The sequence below is a fragment of the Pyxicephalus adspersus genome, chromosome 11, assembly GCF_032062135.1.
Source record: "Pyxicephalus adspersus chromosome 11, UCB_Pads_2.0, whole genome shotgun sequence".
NCBI classification, from domain to species: domain Eukaryota; kingdom Metazoa; phylum Chordata; class Amphibia; order Anura; family Pyxicephalidae; genus Pyxicephalus; species Pyxicephalus adspersus.
In genome coordinates this window covers 56,044,840-56,066,555 of record NC_092868.1, presented here as the reverse complement: position 1 = coordinate 56,066,555, position 21,716 = coordinate 56,044,840, and the positions used below count along the sequence as shown (strand labels likewise).

At 40.5% G+C, this 21,716-nt stretch overlaps 1 protein-coding gene across 10 annotated transcripts in view; it reads left to right on the top strand.

Annotated features, from left to right (window-relative positions):
• Nucleotides 1–21,716, top strand: part of MTOR (mechanistic target of rapamycin kinase) — a 90,963-nt gene that overhangs the window by 1,186 nt on the left and 68,061 nt on the right. For 7 of the 10 annotated variants that reach the window (XM_072426923.1, XM_072426922.1, XM_072426921.1 and 4 more), the window contains exons 2-30: nt 1,475–1,655; nt 2,461–2,569; nt 2,714–2,946; nt 4,289–4,489; nt 4,617–4,751; nt 5,188–5,463; nt 5,551–5,659; nt 5,809–5,995; nt 6,611–6,739; nt 6,816–7,060; nt 7,930–8,142; nt 8,250–8,455; nt 8,536–8,658; nt 9,490–9,573; nt 11,458–11,550; nt 11,628–11,762; nt 11,841–11,970; nt 12,204–12,454; nt 12,551–12,571; nt 13,320–13,346; nt 13,847–13,933; nt 14,960–15,145; nt 15,234–15,346; nt 15,863–16,025; nt 17,917–18,009; nt 18,415–18,561; nt 19,413–19,555; nt 19,634–19,796; nt 21,452–21,597. In XM_072426923.1, the coding sequence (XP_072283024.1) occupies nt 1,536–1,655; nt 2,461–2,569; nt 2,714–2,946; nt 4,289–4,489; nt 4,617–4,751; nt 5,188–5,463; nt 5,551–5,659; nt 5,809–5,995; nt 6,611–6,739; nt 6,816–7,060; nt 7,930–8,142; nt 8,250–8,455; nt 8,536–8,658; nt 9,490–9,573; nt 11,458–11,550; nt 11,628–11,762; nt 11,841–11,970; nt 12,204–12,454; nt 12,551–12,571; nt 13,320–13,346; nt 13,847–13,933; nt 14,960–15,145; nt 15,234–15,346; nt 15,863–16,025; nt 17,917–18,009; nt 18,415–18,561; nt 19,413–19,555; nt 19,634–19,796; nt 21,452–21,597 (4,268 nt within the window). In that variant the 5' untranslated portion in view covers nt 1,475–1,535. The remainder of the gene's footprint in view (nt 1–1,474; nt 1,656–2,460; nt 2,570–2,713; nt 2,947–4,288; nt 4,490–4,616; nt 4,752–5,187; nt 5,464–5,550; nt 5,660–5,808; nt 5,996–6,610; nt 6,740–6,815; nt 7,061–7,929; nt 8,143–8,249; nt 8,456–8,535; nt 8,659–9,489; nt 9,574–11,457; nt 11,551–11,627; nt 11,763–11,840; nt 11,971–12,203; nt 12,455–12,550; nt 12,572–13,319; nt 13,347–13,846; nt 13,934–14,959; nt 15,146–15,233; nt 15,347–15,862; nt 16,026–17,916; nt 18,010–18,414; nt 18,562–19,412; nt 19,556–19,633; nt 19,797–21,451; nt 21,598–21,716) is intronic. The other 3 variants (XM_072426926.1, XM_072426918.1, XM_072426917.1) reach the window with 2 other exon arrangements.

The window sequence follows — 21,716 nt, the reverse complement described above, 5'->3', positions numbered from 1 at the left end:
CCTGATTTTATATACTGCAACCTTCACATTCCCCACACTGATCATGTGCACTAATACCCCTATCCCCCCTCACTGGTCACATGACAGTGCACCACCCCATTGGGTACATCACAATTATTGTGTTTTGTTTTTCATGCATACAAAACTTCTACAATTTAACAAATACAATCTTTTATTTTGCTACCCAAAGTAATGGCAGATCAGGAGACCCCTCCCTGAAGGGAAATCATCGGAGGGGTCCCTGTAATTGATAAACAGGCGTCTCCATACAGCCGAGGGCTTAGCGATATCTGCCCTCTTCACAACCAATCAGTGTGAGAGGACAGGAAGGGGCAGGAGGGTTATAGATGAGAAGGTAAAAGAAATGCAGGCTGTATGATGACATTGCCCTCCAAGGGGCAGATCTATGGTAGCCTGGACTCCTTGGACATCCCTGGATTAGACAGATGTTTGTATCTGAGGGGAGCTTAGCAGGGAAGGAGGGGGCCTGTGGCAGGTGAGTGTGCGGTAATGTATAGAGGGGAGAGAGTTGCTCAGTCCCAGTAAAACTGGGAGATAATATAAAACTAAAAAATGATTAAACTGTGTTTATATAGCACCAACATATTATGCAGTGTTGTACATTAAATAGGGGTTGCAAATTCAAGACAGACAGTGACACAGGAGGAGGAGAGGACCCTGCCCCGAAGAGCTTACAGTCTAGGAGGGGAGGAAATATTGGAGGGGGATATGGGTTGGTAGGAAGAAGGGAGAGTTTAGAAGACAGAAGAAGACGGGTAGGTGAGGTTGAAGGGTTGGGTTTTGAGAGATCTTTTAAATGAGCAGGAAGTAGGAGCAAGCCGAATAGGACAAGGGAGACCATTCCAGAGAGTCGAGGCAGCTCTAGCAAAGTCTTGGAGCTGTGCGTGTGATGAGGTTATGAGTGAGGAAGTCATTAGAAGGTCATTGGAGAAGAGAAGAGAAGAGAGCGGCTAGGGGAGTACTTTTCTATCAGGGTAGAAAGGTAAGTGAGACAAGAACTGTGGAGGGATTGGAAGGCAAAGCACAGGAGATGAATTTGATTCTAAGGTGAAGTAGAAGCCAATGAAGAGAACTACAAAGAGATGCAGCAGAAGAGGAATGGTGGGAAGGCTGTTTATGGGGTAGGTAGGTGGGATGGCTGTGTATGGGGTTGGTAGGTGGGAAGGATGGATGAGTCTGACTGCAGCGTTTATAATAGATTGTAGAGGAGAGAGTTGGGTTGGTGGAATACCAGAGAGGAGGAGGTTACAGTAGTCCAGATAAGAGCGTGTACAAGGAGTTTGGTGGTCCTTGGGGACAGGTAGGGGCGGATTTTGGAGATGTTGTTAAAGTGACAGGACCTGAAATTGTTCTTAATATGCCGGGTAAAAGAAAGGTGGCACAATCGAAGGCGACACCAAGACAATGTGAGTTTAAGATTGTCCTGATGTATTTCATGTCTTTTCATCTACAGGGACCCATGAGGTTACCGCTGTAAACTCCACCGGCCCCGCTGATATTTTACCTCAGCCACGATGTCGGGCATCATGACGATGCTTCAGCAATTCGCCAATGGCTTAAGAAGCCGAAACGAAGAAACCCGCACCAAGGCGGCCAAGGAACTCCAACACTTCGTCACCACCGAGCTGCGAGAAGTGAGTGTGGAGGGCAGAACTGCTGTTTATATAATCTGACCCTGGGACAGCTATGTGTAAAACATGTCCTCTGTGAGCATGTGCTATTCTGTCTCACTCCTGGCTCCTAATAAATGTTCGGCAATCTGTTTAAGCTATGCCTGTAATGTCTGGTGGGAAATGCAGAGAGAGGGATGGAGACCTAAGCCAGCCAATCAGCTTTTGGATTTGCTGGCTATACAAGAGATACAAGTCTGCCTGGGTATTGCAACCTGCTGTAGATTGTTCTGTGTGTACGTTATGGGTTAACTCATTTTACAAGTCTTCCGTTATAAAAGTAGAACTATTTTTGGTGCCCCTGTGTAATGAAAGGAACTACTGGTGTGTTCAGCCTGTTGTTTACATTACCTTAGGTGTGCACTGTATCACACAGGCTGGGTGCACAGTATCCAGGGCTGACACCTTATTACAGGAGTTATGATTTAAGATATAAAAGCAGATCTGGGAGGTGAGCCCTGGAGGTGCACTTTAACGTTTTTACAGGCATGTTATCCATTTTCCAAGGATGCTGGGCAATGTAGCTTGGCATCCTCTTCTTACTTTGGGTCACATCTGCCCTGTCACCAGCTGACATTAGAAATAAGAGCAAATGTAATGTAGTATGGTGTAAATGCACATCTGCATCATGAATCAGTTATTCTGCCCTCCACTTTGCTCTCTTCACTTGTAACCACGTTTCAGCCTGTTATTAGATTTGGAGTTTAGTTGGAATTTAAAGGTCCTGTGCTAATTTTAATATGCATATCCTGTTATCTGTCATTCCCAGGTGAGCCAGGAGGAGGCTACACAGTTTCTCGATGAGCTCAATCATTTCATCTTTGAGTTTGTTTCCAGCTCAGATGTAAGCGAGAGGAAAGGAGGAATATTAGCTATAGGTATGTACAGTAACCTAATGTATCCCCTGAATACAGTCTACTGCCTGGCACAACCCATTTTTTTTTTGTTCATGCCGCACTACTTAGATATCCTTAAAGAACCTATTGGCTGTTATGGTAAACAATCTTCTCTGTCCCCCACAGTCAGCCTGATCGGAGTTGAAGGGGGAAATGCCACCCGAATCAGCAGATTTGCCAACTACCTACGAAACCTTCTGCCCTCCAGTGACCCCGCTGTCATGGAGATGGCTTCCAAAGCCATGGGGCGCCTTGCTATGGCAGGAGACACGTTTACTGCGGAATATGTGGAGTTTGAGGTGAAACGTGCCTTGGAGTGGCTGGGGGCTGACCGGAATGAAGGACGCAGACATGCAGCAGTACGTTTGCCTAGTTGTGGTACAGAATGCCTTCATGATGACACAATATCCTGGAAAATTGACTAGTACAGTGATTTACACATGTGAAGTCATTTGCTGTTTTAAATCTAATTAAAATAATGTAATATACCAAAATCAAGGTATAAGGTGCAAATGTAAAAAGGGGCTTTCCTGTGCTTCCTTGCTACCTTTTTCACCAATACTACTTGACACAGATGCCCTGCATCAATGAGTTTTATTCCCTACACCCTATTCCCCCCTTATGTGACAATGTTTGGGTATGAGTGGCCAATCGCCAAGCCATCTGTTTAGGTGTGGAGTGGGAAAATTACTACCCTCAGTAAGCTCTGCTTCCCGGAAGGAGGTCACAAGCTCCTCTGTACCTGATGGCTATTACTTTATTTACCTGACTGGGCAGTGTAGCAGTTTGGTAAAGTTGGGGATCAGTGGGTGGAAGAATGTTCTATCAAGAGAACCGGTAACCCATATTTAACCATTTATAAAGTCTATTTACACCCTTCCTTCTGGGACATCCCTTTTTTAAAAGATGCTGAGAAAGATACCTAGGCCTCTCTTTTATGAAAGAAAGCCTGGAAGAATTCAATAATTTATTACATAAATTATTTAGATCTAATAAAGACCAGGAGAGATGTTAGGAAATATTTAGTAGGTGGTAAAGATCCCCCATGGATATCCATCAATTTGATTCTACATACCTAGCAAAATGCTGGAGATGTGATCAACCCCCGGGCTCTATGCTGGAATTCCTGCCCAGCAATAGAAAGCTTATGGGATAAGATATTTAAAATCTACAACTATAATATGGGAACGGATATTCAACCGCACCCGGATATCACACTCTTGGCTATGTTACCTGGCTCCTAAAAAACTATTAAGACAGGTCTCCTTCGGCATTTTATTATAGCAGGCCAGAGAGTGATAGCTAGACATATGATAGCTCCCTCTATTGCTGAATGGATGTGTGAAATGAATGAACTTGAAGCTATGGAATCTAAAATATTATGAGAAATATATGGTTCTAAGGCAATGTCATGGGACTCTTGGACCTAGTATAAAAACTCCTGCAATCCAGGCTTATCTGAACTAACTTGGTTTTCAAATGTTAACTGTAGCTACGTGTAGATATTTGGAAAAGTGTACTTACCTATTTTTTATTTTTTGTAAAATTATAATTTTGTTTCTTTTTTATCCTAAAAAAAATTGTCTTTTTGTTCCACCCTTAGGTTTTATACTGAATTTTTTTAGGATGTGTTATTATAATCTTGTTTATCGTTCAATAAAAAAATTATACATAAAACCCTTCCTTCTTTTCTTCTTGCAGGTTCTTGTTTTGAAGGAATTAGCTGTCAGTGCACCCACTTTTTTCTTCCAGCAAGTGCAGCCTTTCTTTGACAGCATATTCTACGGAGTTTGGGATCCCAAACAAGCCATCAGGGAGGGGGCAGTGGCAGCCCTGAGAGCTTGCTTGATTCTCACCACACAGCGTGAACCCAAGGAGCTACAGAAACCCCAGTGGTACCGGGTAAGAGCCTGCGTTCATATTTCCCTTTTTTTTTTGTGTGTGTGTGTTTGTTTTTTTCTGTATCAACATCTTCGAATGACAGTGGCTTTTATGTCTTACTGAAACTGTATATCATTGTGTTGTTTAGCAAACGTATGATGAAGCAGAACGAGGATTTGATGAGACCCTGTCTAAGGAAAAGGGGATGAACAGAGATGATCGGATACATGGAGCATTGTTGATTATTAATGAGTTAGTGCGAATCAGCAGCATGGAAGGCGAGGTGGGTAAAATTAAAAGGAATTATGAAGAGAGGGGAGAGAGCAGTGGGGGTGCCTATGGTAGAACTACAGAAACTACAGCAAGGATTATTTTAGACTTGTAATTTTGGTATTACAATCTTTGCTTAACAGTAAAAGTAAATGAGACCATTTTAAAGATAAATGTGGTTAAATCACCAAATCTCACTGTTTGGTGACACTAGCAGTAAGACAACAGTGACCACACGCTACATATATGCAGCCATGAGTGCCATGGATCCTGGCCAGGAGTGCCTAGGCACAGGAAGTACACTGCTATTTTCACATGGAATTAAAGACAAATGATAGATTTTTCAGGACACTGTTAAGTCACACCTAGGATTTCTGGAGTTTCCAAATAACCTAGAAAATCTTCAGTTTTTGAGGTTTACTTATTGCAATACATTCGCTGTTCTTTAGCGTCTCCGAGAAGATATGGAAGAGATTACTCAACAGCAGCTGGTCCATGACAAGCATTGTAAAGACCTCATGACCTATAGCCTCAAACCCCGTCACATCACTCCATTTGCCAGCTTCCAGTCAGTTCAGCCACAGCCTTCCAATGCATTGTTGAGCCTTTTGGGATACACAGGGCAGCAGGGAATTCTGGGATACGGAACGGCCCCAATGCCTGACAAATCAACGTTAGTGGAAAGCCGCACCTGCCGGGAGCTCATGGAAGAAAAGTTTGATACGGTACGTTTACATAGTAAAATTTCTTTCCACCAGCTTCATGTGTGTCACCTGCAATATAGTGATGAAAAATATTTTTTCTTTCCTTAGATTTGTCGTTGGGTCCTAAAGTGTCGAAGTAGCAAAAACCCTTTAATCCAGATGACTATTCTAAACGTCCTACCTCGCCTTGCAACGTTCAAGCCTTGTGCATTTACAGGTAGGAACCTTGTATAATAGACTTGGACTATTTGTGAAATCTTTAGTTAAGAGATGTCATTGTTGTGCTTCTCTCTATCATTATATTTATATTTTTTATTATTATTTTATTTGATTTTAACATTATATCTTCTGTCCATGTTGTACTAGTAGATCAGTACCTCCAGGACACCATGAACCACCTTCTAAGCAGTGTACGTAAGGAGAAGGAGCGCACTGTGGCCTTTCAAGCTCTGGGACTCATCTCTGTTGCTGTGAGGTCAGAAATTCGCCCCTACTTACCCAAAATCCTAGAGCATGTCAAGTCTGCCCTACCGCCTAAGGACTTCGCTCACAAGTGAGTGTCAGATTATTGAGCTGCTGGTAATATGAGTTGTTTTTGTTGTTTTTTTCAGCACAGAATGCTGTCTTTTGATCCAGTTTTAGAAAATGTAGATTACATGGCGCTACTGTTGTCACTGTGGCAAGAGACAGAACCTGACCAAATCAGCAGAAATATCACTAATAGCCAGTGAATTTTTAAAAAAGCATAGCTTGTAAATTTAAATCTGCCATAATAATTGCTGCAGCTGTGTATGGTTCACAGTCCAATTATTGATTTTGCTGCTTGAAATATACCTTCAGACCAACTATGATTATCATTTTGTCCCCGACCTGTAGTAACCCACCTGCCCCCTGCCTTGTCTGCACAGTCAAACCCTTACATAAGGAGTGTAGAATTCTATGAGGTGCATAGGTATGGTCGGGGGAAATATGTTTCAGATAATAGCTCTGAAGATTTCTGTGGGCTTCTGTGACCATCTGATTTAAACCTAAATATTGAAAGATTATGTAAGCTTTGATTTCTGATCTAATTCTTAAATCATTCCCAGGGTGTAAAAGTTACGAATTTTTTAATAAGTTACTGCTTTGTTGTAAGCCATCACTGACTGTGAACCATTTCTTTATACAGGAGGCAGAAGACTATACAAGTGGATGCCACAGTGTTTACCTGTATCAGCATGTTGGCACGAGCATTGGGTCCCACCATTCAGCAAGAAGTTAAGGAGCTTCTGGAGCCGATGCTGTCTGTGGGGCTCAGGTGTGTATTCATAGTGATGTTGAAGAATAGGTGATGGTAATGGGGCAGTTTCACTATATACTTTTTCTCCCTCTAGCCCTGCCCTGACCGCTGTGCTGTATGACCTGTGTCGTCACATCTCGCCATTGAAGAAAGACATTCAGGATGGCCTGCTAAAAATGCTGTCATTGGTTCTTATGCACAAACCTCTCCGCCACCCAGGCATGCCCAAGGGCCTAGCACAGCAGCTCTCCTCTCCGAGTCTTACAAATATCCCTGAAACCAGTGATGTGGGCAGCATTACCCTAGCTCTCCGCACATTGGGAAGTTTTGAGTTTGAAGGTAATGGCTTTAATCTCTTTATTTAGAGAGCTATATTGAGAGAGCTAACCTAGACATTGTCCTTCTCTTTTGGAGACTAGTTCCACTTCCAACGTATTATTGGGCCCAGGTGCAATCTAAATATAGAGTGATTGTGAAATGTAAACTGCTTACATGCAGCTATTCTAGCTGTTTAACTCTCACCAGTGTAAGATTTGTTAATGATTAATTTTATATAGAAGTTTTTTTTTCAATGCTAGATTTACTCTGTGATTTTGTTAAGCAATTTTATTTATAAGCTATATTTATATATGGGGAACAAGCAAGGTTCCCCCCAACAAACATCAGTCTATCTTATGGTAATATTTAACTCATTGGTGGAGTCTAATGGGTTAAATGGCCCACTGGTTTCCTTTTAATTTTTTACTTTTAACAGCAAGATCCCATTGACAATGTTCTCCCCTACCTAAACATTTTTAGTGTTCTGTATTCTTCTTTAGCACTAAAATACGAAATGCAAATCCAGTAGAGAGAGTGGGACCCCTTATAATTGCTTTTGTGGGCATGCAGATCTGAGAGGACATACTGCATCTGTAAGAAAGAGATGTAGTGACTGAATCAAAAAAGGCCACCCATATAATGGGATACCAGCCTGGGTCTGTTCTCTTCTAGAGCAGTTTTTTTGAAAAGATTGTTTTGGGCAAGCCTGGTGGAAATGAATGTTCCTAAAGTATTACAGCAGTTTCATATAGTTCCACTGTACTAAAATTAAACTATGAATGCTTTACTTTCCAGTACCAATAAAGTGTTTTGGTTCTTCATAACTCACATCACTTTGATCTACATTACTCTCTGATGTTAAGTCCAGTATTCTGATCTTCTAATTTCAGGTCACTCACTGACACAGTTTGTACGTCATTGTGCTGACCATTTCCTGAACAGCGAGCACAAGGAAATCCGAATGGAAGCTGCCCGTACCTGCTCCCGGTTGCTGAACCCCTCAATCCAGCTACTGAGTGCACATGGACATGTAAGTCAGACTGCAGTGCAAGTTGTGGCTGATGTTCTGGGCAAACTCCTGGTAGTTGGAATCACAGACCCAGGTAAGTCCAAATACTATAGACTTTTTTTCTATATTTATTTCTGAAGACTACTTATATATTAGGAAGTAAATCACTAACTCTCTTGCAACGTTTCCACCTTTTTGTAGACCCAGATATCCGCTACTGTGTTCTAGCCTCATTGGATGAACGCTTTGATAACCACCTGGCTCAGGCTGAGAACCTTCAGGCCTTGTTTGTGGCTCTGAATGATGAGGTGTTTGAGATACGAGAGTTGGCCATCTGTACAATTGGTCGTCTTAGCAGCATGAATCCTGCATTTGTCATGCCATTCCTGCGCAAGATGCTTATCCAGGTAGGTTTCATTTAGCAGATTGATGCTTTGGGATCTGTGCTATCCACTGGGCCACATCTAAACATCCTGTATATCCTCAGATTCTGACAGAGCTGGAGCACAGTGGAGTTGGAAGGAACAAGGAACAAAGTGCTCGTATGTTGGGTCACCTCGTGTCTAACGCACCAAGGCTTATCCGCCCTTATATGGAGCCAATACTTAAGGTATGGTTTCTCCTAGAGCATTTCGCAGCTAGATCTTAAATTTTTTTATTTCTGCCTGTCTGTCAGCAGCGTTTTGTATTAGTGTACATAAAAAGCCACACAAGTACAGTCTTGGCATGATTCTGTGTAAGGAAATATATTCTGTGCACATTATTGGAAGTTAGGTCAGTCTGGCTAATCAAAATGGCTAGAGACTCCAGAACCCTAAAGAAGACAATGCAAAGATGGAAGCACCAGCAACTGAGAGATGTGCCTTTTGTGTAAATTTGATGATCGCACTAGAACATTTTGTTGGACACATCCAAAAATCATTTTTCCCAGTAGTACATTTTAAGCGCGCTTTTGGTAATTTCAGAAAACTACAGCACCCCTGCCTGCTCCTAAAAGCCATAATCAGCATTACACAGAGAAGTGAAAAAAAAACAGTGCTAATTTCACTGGTTTTAAAATAAGTTAGGTAATGCAAACATGTTTTATTTAAATATTTTTAGTATGTTGAGGGAAAAGGGAGGAACCAGGGCACTAAGTATAGGCAGATTAAACCTAATTTAACTTTTTTGTAGTTACAGATCCCCAGTAAATTGCCAAGTATGTTTCCATACCAGTTCATAGTACATTTTCCACAATCCATTCATTCCTACCTCAAACCACTACGTATGGTTTCATTCAGGTGTTGTGATAGGATTCATAGATGCTTTTTCACTTTACCAAAACTTCTTTTGTAAAACTGTGGGCTTTTTCTTGTAATAACAATTTTATGTAACTAATACTGCACCTTGTGTTTCCTGTTAAAAACACTTTCTGACAATGGTCTTTCTGTGTACTTACTAGGCTCTCATCTTGAAGCTCCGTGACCTAGATCCTAACCCTGGAGTAGTGACCAATGTTTTGGCAACAATTGGAGAGCTTGCTCAGGTACGTGTGTGCATCCTGTTTACCAGGAGGAACCATTTTGTTCTTCATGTTAACAGGATAGTATGTGATGCTGTGTTTTTTATGTAACTAGTAAATGGTAAACTTTAATAGCCAAAGGGAATTCTGCTTTCTGTGGGGTTGGTAATTAATGCTGTGGGCTACTGCTGACCTGTTATCGGTGGAGAGATGTAAAAAAAGTCAATATGATTCTAAAACTCCAGACAAGTACTTAGAAATGTCTTATTTAACCACCTGAGCGTTACACTGAGGTCTAGATTTCTGTACCAAAAGTGATCCACTGTTTTTCATGAAATTTTTTTTTTAAATTGTAGACTTGTAACTTACAGAAATATGTCCGAACAGGGGTTCTAGTAGATAATATGAATATAAAAAATGTATTTACTTTTATTTTTTTTTTATTTTTTTGTATTGGATTGGATACGGGAGTTTGTATTCAATCCAATACAAAATGACTGTTTGAATTTACCAGTTATGTACTTTGTATTAATTTTATATTATTTTGTATTGGACTGGATACGCAAGTTTGTATCCAATCAAATACAAAATATAAATTTGAATTTCCAAGTTATTTACTTTTTTTTTTTTTTTTTTTTGTATTGGATTGGATACGCAAGTTTGTATCCAATCAAATACAAAATATAAATTTGAGTTTCCAAGTTATTTACTTTTTTTTTATTTTTTGTATTGGATTGGATACGCAAGTTTGTATCCAATCAAATACAAAATATAAATTTGAATTTCCAAGTTATTTACTTTTTTTTTATTTTTTTTTATTTTTTGTATTGGATTGGATACAGGAGTTTGTATTCAATCCAATACAAAATGACAGTTTGAATTTACCAATTACAAACTTTGTATTTATTTGAATTATTTTGTATTGGATTGAATACAGGAGTTTGTATTCAATCCAATACAAAATGAATGAGTTTCTATTTGAATTTCCCACACACGCGCCGACGTCATCACGCACGCAGGGAGGAGCCGTCCGGTTTTTTTTCTCCGCCGGACGGCTTCTCCCTGCAGAGATCATCCGGCGCTGGACGAAGACGGACGTGGACGATCAGCGGGACCAGGTAAGATACCGGCCGGGATCTTGTGTTCAGCCGTCCGGGATCTTGTGTTCAGCCGGCCGGGCGGCGGAACGCAAGATGCCGGGCAGCGGAACACAAGATACCGGCCGGCATCTTACCGGTCCCGCTGGCACCCGACGCTGGAGAGGGAGATCGACGGACGACGATGGACGGAGGACGACGCTGGAATAGGAAAACGACGCTGGAATCCTTACCTCCATGGTCCCGCTGGATGTGCACAGCGGGACCATGGAGGTAAGGCTGTGACAAAATTACGGGGTTAACCATCCTAGCAATTTTTTTTTGCCCGACCTTCGTACGGGCATACCGGCTAGGTGGTTAAATGAATGTTTTTTTAGTGTTATTTAAGTTCAACAGTTAGCAGTAAAATAATGGTAGCAGTAAAACAAGGGTGTACCACAGTGTGTTGGAAACGGGTGGATGCCCCAAAGTTTATAGCGATCATTGATGGCAAAAAGGCAGTCAGTACACTGCAGGTGCACAACCCAGTTTACAGAACTGCAGACTCTGAAAATGATATTCGCTATAAACTGCATATGCCACATCAAGGTTTTTTGTTCAGTTCATCCTATGTGTTTTTTTTTTTTTTTTTTTTTTTTACTATTGTTTTAACTATATTATCTGTCATTTCACTGGAGATTCCTTTTAACCCAGGGTCTTTAAAAGAGTGATTCAGAAACTGAGGCACAGCTCTTTGCTTGTTAATAGACTATCCAGTACTTTTTTTTTGTGTCCACTCATTGATGTATAACAAGTTATCTTTCCTTTCCAGGTCAGTGGGCTAGAGATGAGAAAGTGGATGGATGAATTATTCCCCATTATTATGGACATGTTGCAGGACTCGTCTCTATTGGCCAAGAGACAGGTTAGTCATGTCATATTCCATTGTCAAAACTGGAACTTACTGAGACAAAATTGCTGACACCTTGTTCTTCTCTCTAGGTGGCTCTGTGGACTCTGGGTCAATTGGTAGCTAGTACAGGATATGTGGTAGAACCATACCGGAAGTACCCATCCCTGCTGGAGGTGCTGCTGAATTTTTTGAAGACTGAACAGAATCAGGGTATCCGTCGAGAAGTAAGTTAATTTAAGCTTGTAGCATGGTGGAATATTTTGAACAGAAGGCACCAAGTTTAATTCATTGTTTTCTCCTAGGCTATTCGAGTTCTGGGTCTCTTGGGTGCTCTTGACCCATACAAGCACAAAGTGAATATTGGAATGATTGACCAGTCTAGAGAAGCATCAGCTCTCAGTCTGTCAGAGTCCAAGGCCAACCAAGACTCTGGTAAGGAATTGACAAAATGCCTGAAGTAAACAACAATAACACAGAAAAAAAAAGCTATTGAATTTCATTCATCTCAATAGAATTAGCTATTTTTGGTATCTTTTAGTTGTCTTGCTAATGCATCCTATCCAGTCATTAACTTTTTTTATTAATCTTTTGAATAAACCTAAATGTTACGTTTGTGCATGGATGTGTACATGGGCTCATTATTTTCGTTTCCTCTTTTCATTTAGCCGATTACAGCACTAGTGAGATGCTGGTGAATATGGGCAATCTTCCTCTGGATGAATTTTACCCGGCTGTGTCTGTGGTCACCCTAATGCGAATCCTTAGGGACCAGTCTCTGTCCAACCATCATACCATGGTGGTTCAAGCCATCACCTTCATTTTCAAATCTCTAGGACTGAAATGTGTCCAGTTCCTACCTCAAGTTATGCCGACTTTTCTGAGTGTTATTCGCTTGTGCGACAACAACGTGCGGGAGGTGTGTATTTATACAGTGCTTCTTACCATGCTTGATGTATACAGGTTCTCTTTTCTGGGACTTTACTGATGTTTGATTTATGTCTTCTCCCCACAGTCTCACCAACCTTCACCTCAAGTAAGTCATGAAGAAATGTCTCATTCTTTACCGCATGGGCCTCTGCTCTCTGTTTCCCATTTAAGTGATTTCCTTTCATGTCCTATCCCAAAAACGTAAAAATAACTTAGAAGAATTATTTCCAAAGTGTGGGGGAGTCTCCTTAGCTTAGTCTTACCTGAACAGGTGTCCCTATTAAGATTCACCCCACCTTCTCTTCTAGTAACAACTGTAAATCTATTGGAGTTTCATCACTTTTTATGCCATTGACAATGCTGACCAGGACGAATAATGAAGGGGGATCTCCACATAGGAGACACAGACAGCAATTAAAACCTAACTTGTCGCATTATTTTTACTAACCCTCCCACACTACTAATGTAGTGCATAGGTATGCTCATGGGCTCATTATTCCTATTTCCTCTGATAATTTAGCTGATTAGAGCACTAGTGAGATGCTGGTGAATATAAGAAATCTTTCCCTGGATGCATTTTACCCAGCAGTGTCTGCGGTCATCATTTGTCAATGCTATTGACAAATAATGAAGGTGGATCTCCGCATAGGGGACACAGACAGCAATTAAAATTTAGCCAGTCTTGCTATTTTTACTAACCCAGAAAACAAAATAACTCAGCAATATAATTTAAAGATAATGTTGCCAACTAATTTAGGGTTTCCAGTCATAGTGGTTAGTTATGCTGTGTATGTGCATCATCCTAATAGAATGTTTCTTCACCTCTTTTATTTTCTGTTTCTACTTCGGCCCAGAAGAGGACAGGATTAATGTCGCCACAGGTAAGTGACATTTCTTGGCTATGATCATTGTGTTCCCCTTATTGTTATTTTCTGTTCTAAAATGTATGAGGGCAGATATTTGTTTGTCGTTTTTACTGCTCTGGATAAGACTGGAATTTCTCAGAGAGGGTATTCTGAGATTGAAAAGTTACATTAATCCTGGATAAACAATTTTTGTGAAGAACTTTGGTCATCCCTGGAATCTTTAGCACCTGGGAAGATCTCACCAATAGACATACAATGGAAAGTGTTGACGTAACCAGGCAGCAATGCAGGAGTTTTAGAGAGAAACATATGGACTCAGGCAAAGGAAAAACTCCTTTGGATAACTTTTTTTTTAATAATGGAAATCGAGTGTGATGGTGGGGAAGGAGAATTAGTTTTATTATGAAACAGGCTGCATTTCTACCATACTAGAGAATGTATTTGCTGTGAATGATTAGAATTAATTAGTTCTCAGCTTTTCCCCTGTTTTATATGTGTCATCTTTCTCTCCACAGTTCATGTTCCAACAGTTGGGAATGTTGGTCTCTTTTGTCCGGAGTCATATCCGCCCCTACATGGATGAGATCTTTACTCTGATAAAAGTAAGCATAAATCTATCTTCTCCCCCTTCTAATAAGCTGTGCAAATGGAATCTTTGACCCTATAGATTGTTTGGAATATTTCTCCTGTGATGCATTCTTTTTTAAAAGCAAATGGGTTTTTGTCAGCTTTTTATTCCCAGAAAAAAAACTCCCTTTCATGTCACAGATGTCATTCCATAAAGTCTTCATTTTTTACCGTGGATTAAAAACATTTAGTGAAAAAATAGTATGCACGATAATGAAAAGATCATGAAACAATTTCACTCAAGCAATTGCAGGAGCATGTACGGCTTTGGTTCCCTTAAAGCTGAGGTCCCCAACCCCTGGGCCGCAAACCGATTCTGGTCTGTGGCTGGTGAGTTGGGGGCAGCAAATGACAGGAGGCAAAAGAGCAGGCTGCGGGAGCGCCAGCAATCCTCCTTACCCTGCTTCTAAAAAAGCTAGTGACAATGTGACGGCAGGAGCTGCTGAAAAAGGAAGAGCAATGTATGAAAGGTTTAGACTTCTTTGCCATTCCCAGCAGCTCTGACAGCACACCGACTCTTACACTACTTTTATGCTTTTCTCAGCTAATGTGCTGACAGGAGGCGGAGCTGCTGAGAATAGCAGAGTAGTGTAAGCTGTACATATACCGGCCATGGCAAAATGTTATTTTATGTTACAAGGCCCTTCTGTCAGAAAGGTCGGAGACCATTTGTTTTGTGAGGCTGTCTATCACTTCCCATGGCCATTATGGTGGCTAGAGGTATAACGATATATCTAGTTTGTGTTAACATTGTTTTTGCTAATGGTAACCGTTGCCTATTCCTTTTTTTTTTCCTGTGCAAATGTTTATCTGTCCAGGTCTACTTTCTGAACATTTATTGAAACAGAATCTCTAGAATACATAACTGTAGAAAGTATTTCCTTGTCATTTTGTCAACTGGATTATTGCTTGAATGGTAGTGCCAAGCATTCTCAACCAAATATGTGTAATTCGTTCTCCAGTAAAATTTAATTATCTACAGACCCCTTTTTCCTTTTTAGGATTCTTTTTCTTTGCAAGATTACTGGACTATGAACAATCCCATTCAGAGTACCATTATCTTATTGATTGAGCAGATTGTGCTGGCACTAGGAGGAGAGTTTAAGTTGTACCTGCCTCAGCTTATTCCACATATGCTGCGAGTATTCATGCATGACACCAGCGCTGGGCGATCAGTGACCATCAAGGTACCTAATGAAACTATAATGCTATAAATACATATTTTATGCTTAAAATAGTATTCTATATATTAACATTTATTTGTCCCTCCTTTAGCTTCTAAACGCTATCCAAATGTTTGGAGCCAATCTAGATGATTACTTGCATCTCTTGCTACCACCTATTGTGAAGCTTTTTGATGCATCGGATGCACCTTTACCAGCACGAAAGTAAGAATCAGCTACTGATCAGATGATGCTCCTCTTTTAGAGATTTCCTATGTGCATATACATGCAGTGGTGTCCAACTCCAGTCTTGGGATCTGCACACAATTTTAATATTTTTATACCCAGCGGTGGTAAATTTGTAAATTGGGGTTTACGAAGAGTCAGAAAATGACTGAAAATCCTGGCCTGTATGTGACCCTCAAGGGACACCATGTGATAGTGCTTTTTTGTATCTTTCATATGTATTTCAGTTAGAATTCACATATTTATCTTTGCAGTCCAGTTACAGGCTCTGTAGCTGAAGATGGAATTTAAATATACAAACAAGCAGTGATTAACTCAAGTTATTTCTTTTTAGATACCTCATTTTGAATTTTTAAGCCATCCCTTAAAATCAGCTATGTCTTCTGCCTCCTCTGTTTATGTAAAGTAAACAACCAAATCAAAATTCTCTCTGTGATTGTGTACAAAACATCTCTGTCCCATGAAATTTAAAAATATTTTCTTAATATTGTGCAGGGTGGCTCTGGAGACTGTGGATCGTCTGACCGAGTCGCTGGATTTTACAGATTACGCCTCTCGAATAATTCACCCCATTGTTCGCACATTGGATGTCAGCCCTGAGCTGCGACAGACCTCCATGGATACGCTTTCCTCCCTGGTCTTCCAACTGGGGAAGAAGGTATAAAACTGACCATCTTGCAGGTTTTTAGTCTGTTATGTGAAAGATTCATTAGCACGGAAACATAGGCAGCAAGTGAAAATTACATTATCCACAATGCAAAGGTCTTAAATTTCAGCAGTATCGCCAGTTTACCTTTCACTGGGGATGGGACTGTCTGTTATGTGATTCAATGATCTATAAATGGCTTCTCACAGTGGGGCTGTTTTAATAAACCTCTCCAAGGCTGGAGAGGATACACTTTCAGCAGTGAACCTGGGTAATCCAGCAAACCTGGAATGGATATGGTCCAGGAAAAAAAAACATTTTCTTTACAGCACATGACATAAGAAATCCATTCCAGTTTTGCTGGATCACTTAGGTTCACTGCTGAAAATGTATCCTCTGCAGCTTTGGAGAGCTTTGATATAAATCAAACCCAGTGTTTGTGTATCTGTTGTGAGCTCAGTTGAAGCCAAACAATTAAACACCAGAACTGAGAAGGAGAATGGGATGCTTGGGCCATATTTGATCACAGTAATTTCAAACTCCTCTCCTTTTATTTATTACAAACAACAATTTTATCTCCTTTGCAGCTTTGTAATTAAACATTTAGACACTTTATCAAATAGCCACATGTGTGGCGATAGGTTTACCCAGGATGATACATGTTTGTGGTGTGCATTTTATGCCCTATCATTGTCAATGCATCACAAGCAGTTACTTTACGTCACTTAGCTTTAAACAATGGCTAACCCAGTACTTGCATTTTGAAATAATACAACTAAAGTCTAATTGGCTTTTTCTACAGAGAGACAAACACTCTCTTTTACTAAAGGTGCGTTTTGTGTTTGTTCCCCAATAAAACTGTACATCAGAAGTCAGGAAAACCCCAGCCTTTAGGCCAGATACGGCCTAGCCGGTAGTTTGTTCCAGCCTAACGCCCCCTGGCCGATCCGGCCTAATCCTGGCCGGCCAGATCGGCCAGGTGACGTTAGGCCAGAACAAACTACTGGAGCCTGAGCTCCGGAAGCCACATGCGGCTCTTGAGCCTCCTCCTGCTGTGGCTCCCCTATTTTGAGCTGTGGCTCCCCTATTTTGAGCTATTGCTACCCTCCCCGCCGCCAAGGCAAATGGGCAAAGCCCCCCTGAAGGAAAATCCATCTCCTCTGCCTTGCATACGGTGGCAAGGGATTTCCCTTCAGGGGGCGGAGCCATTAGGGCAGAACTCGAGAGAGAGTCTGGCCTAGTTTGCTCCTGCCCACCCTTGAAATGGCCTAGTGGCCACAAAAGTTTGCCTACCTCTGCTGTACATGAATGAGGATCAGTTGACCAAACATGCCTTCCTATCCTTTCCTGAAAGCCTGGAGAGTCCTGGTCTACAACTTGCACACACTAACCTGACAAAGATTTGTCTGGGGTTTTATTTTATTTTTAATTTAGACACTTTAATTCTCAAATTTTACCAACCTAAAAGAAAATCAATCTGTAGTCCCAAGATAAGAACTGGGAGGACTAATTATTCTCCTTGATATAACACAGGATTTATTCACAGCAGAACACTGTCAAGATTGCATCATTTTTACATTTATTGGTGGTATATTTACCAGACCAAAAGTAAGCAAATTCATTGCCGGGAATTACATACAATTGAAGGATAGCAGTAAGGTATTATAGGGGCCTTTTAGCTAAAATTCACATATTACAGCAACTTTTAGATTTGGATCGTATGGGACCAGTAATATGTGTCCTATTGCATCAGTTATTTATTTTATATGGGGTTGCAATGTATGTGTTCTTTTAGCTTAACATGCTGCTGTGGATTTTTTAGAAATATCAACTGTACAAAATATAGAATGACTCACTAGGAATATGCCATATTTATAACTTTCTTTTTTTTTCTTCATTTCAGTATCAGATATTTATTCCAATGGTAAATAAAGTTCTGGTGAAACACAGAATTTTACATCAACGTTACGAAGTTCTGACATGCAGGATATTAAAGGTGAGTATAGTGGCATTCTTTTTTATTTTTCAGTGGGTGGCTTAAAAATTTGATGCAGATAAGGTATCTTCCTTCATATTTCTGGGGGTGTAAAGTACTGTGGTGACAACCTGCAGTTTTCTGGGTCAAATGACATTGGATGTCCCTTAATGTCATTAAGACTGTGGACATCTGGTTGGTTTAAAGAGGAGCCTTTAACATGGGCCCAAAGCTGATCAGAAACATAAAGCAAATCAACAATTTGTTATATTTCATATTACCTCACTTCAACAAAATGATTAATATTTTACAAACATACATTTTTTTAACCTGAATCAATTATTAACATGTGTAGTAAAAGGTATTTTTTAATCATGGAACCCTGTATGCCTGTACTATTCACTGCTGTGGCTGTTCATGTTTTAGGGGTACACTCTGGCTGACGAGGAAGAGGACCCTTTGATTTACCAACATCGACCCATTAAGGGGAACCTGGGTGAAACATTTTCCAGCGGTCCCTTAGACAGTGGACCAATGAAGAAGCTACATGTTAGCACCACCAACCTGCAGAAGGTATGTGACTGACTTGCTTGTCTAATACCACTATTACTGTGCTGGGTGATTGTGGTATAATATAAGTTAGGTATTCGACAAATAGTTGGCACTATAGGTACTTTTTTATGTTGGGGCTGGAGGAGGGGGACATGTTCCTTACCCAAATCAGGAATTTCAAAAGACTCTCATCAAATCTTTTTAAGAGTATTGCTGAGGTGTTAAAAGTAGAGTTTGGAATCCTTATCTTGCCAACTATATCTCAACTTTATACCCTTTCTAGTACAGGTTTACTTTAAATGGATTGTACAAATGTTCAAGCTAATCTCTAGGCATAAGAATAAATCTCCTCCCACCACCAGACAATTGCAAAGGTCTTGACAAAATACAATATAATTGTAAATGTTTGCTTATACTGGATTTCAGCTTTAAAGTCAAACTCCAGCTAGGACCCTTTTTAGTTTTGGCAGAGATTTAGCAAAGGCTACAACTTTAGTCAGGTTTTTATTCCTGTTTATGTCTTCATTGAATAGATTTCCCTTCACTTCTTGTGTGGGCCTTAAAACCGGTAATGAGAAGCAATCTTGCTTTTAGAGACCAAGACAGTAACGAAAACCAAACGGCAGTGCTAACCTTTCTCCTCTCCTTAGAAATAAACTAAAAATGTGTTATTGAGACGTAAAAGATTTGTTCTTCTGTACATAATTTGCTTACCCAAGTATATTTTATCCAGGATAAAATGACTTTAACCGAGATCCCACAGGGGTAGTTTATAAACTACTACAATCTGCTATGGTATGTTAATAAATTCATTGGTTATTTGACGATTTAGATTTTGCTCAGTAATTGTTTTGGTCTTCTCTTTCTCACAGGCATGGGGGGCAGCCCGCAGGGTCTCCAAAGATGACTGGCTGGAGTGGCTGAGACGCCTGAGTGTGGAGCTGCTTAAAGATTCTTCTTCACCTGCCCTTAGATCCTGCTGGTCATTAGCCCAGGCCTACAATCCTCTGGCTAGGTAGGTCCCTAGCTTTGTGATTCTCAACCAGTATCTATGAATGTTGCAAAGCTAAATATTTCTTGTATTTTGCCACAGAGATCTCTTTAATGCTGCCTTCCTTTCCTGCTGGTCGGAGCTAAATGAAGATCAGCAAGACGAGCTTATCCGCAGCATAGAGCTGGCCCTGACCTCTCAGGATATCGCTGAAGTCACTCAGACTCTGCTGAATCTGGCAGAGTTTATGGAGCACAGCGACAAGGTAAATGTGTGCTTTGCTATAAGGGGGAATTGGTTACTGCGAATATGCAGATAACTAATGCCCCTTAGACTTCAGTTATCATTTTTTGCTGTTACTAAAAGAATTTGTTTCCCAAGTCCTTCAGTGTCTGCTGGCCCAAAGTCAAATTGATTAGCCTACTGAAAGGAATAGTCTGTTTAGTAGAAACTCGCCAGGACTTTGCTCATTTCGGCAGTTATGTTAGATATGTTGTACTTAAAGCTGAATCCTGCCTAAATTTGTCTTGCCTGGTTCCTCCCTCTCCCTGCATTAACACAGTAATGACGTTAGTAAAGCTTGTTCACCTTTATGACATACTTTATTTAAAATCCAGTGACATCCCCACTAGGTCTTTGTGTTTCTCTGTAAGATGCAGTTAGATTATAGCTAGATAATCCTGGAAATGAGGTAGGCTCTATCTGACTTGCTGCAGTTTCTAGTGCCCATTTTGAGAAACCTAATCAAACTAATTCATCGCAATTACAGGAGAGGAGCCTGTAGAAATATGCAAGCTGGAGTTAAGCTTTAAGTATGTGATAAACCTAAAGTAGTAAACTAATTTGAACACAAAACAGAGTCTGTTCGTGTTTTATGACAGAATAGACACTGTATGTCTCATCTGCAATAAAACCTCTTTTGCTTCCTGTTAACATTTTTTTCAATTTGTACAATAATTGCTACACTTGTTCTTAAGGGTGTACAATACTGGCAGTTCACAGTTGCATGCTTATCAGCGGAGTAACTTCCTCTGTAAATATTCATAGCTGTAGACAGCAGCCCAGGAGTGATGGCAAAGGGAATCATTGACTTTGCATCACTGGATGCAAACTAAAAGGTTAGTCTGCTATAATATTCAGGTATGGATACACATAGCAAGATCTCTAAGGGCACCAAGTACATACATTTCTGCGTGAAGGGCTAATGTGGCTGGCCTAAGGTGATATACTTTATTCCTGGCTCCCCTGGCAGCCAGTGCTTTGTAGGATTTGTAGCAAGGAATAAGCCAAGTATATCAACCTATTGCTTTAATCTTGCCACCCCCAGCATTGACCTATATATCCTCCCCTGAGGAAAGGGACCCCCTGCAAGCATTAGGATTTTTTCATCCCTAGAGTTCAGCTTTAATTTGCACATTTTTATGAATTTAAATAGAAAAAGTGTTTTATTACAATGAGACCTCTTCACAGTATTGTTTTTCATTAGGTTACATAGTTACATACATAGTAAGTCAGGTTGAAAAAAAAAAAGACATAGGTCCATCAAGTTCAACCACTATGGAAATAAACATATCCCAGATAAAAAAAACCCTATGGAAATAGTTGATCCAGAGGAAGGCAAAAAAAACCCTGGTACAATTTGCTCCGACAGGAAAAAAAAATTCCTTCTTGATTCCATGAAGCAATCTGATGTTCCTTGAATCAACAGTCTCAGTTATGTTTACTTTAAAGCTTCAATACCTAGTTATATTCTTTGCAGGAGTCATGCCTCCTACAAATAAAAAAACATTTTGAAGAATTGAAGAAACACAATTCCTTTATTTTCTTATTTTTACACAGAAAGTATTACTGTTTAATGACATTTGCCTCCTTGTCCTGTCCAGTGTAGATGGTAATACTTTACCTCTGGTTGTCCCCTAGGGTCCCCTGCCACTGCGAGACGACAATGGTGTGGTCCTCCTGGGAGAGCGAGCCTCTAAATGTCGAGCTTATGCCAAAGCCTTGCATTACAAGGAACTGGAATTCCAAAAGGGACCCTCTCCAGCCATATTGGAGTCTTTGATCAGGTAGGACGTGTCACAGTGTGTAAATGCCTTGGAGTATGTGTGGTCTGTACTGTGATCTTTGTTGCTTTCACATGGCATCTGGTTAAAGGGTCTCGAAACATTCCACGCCTCTTATTTTA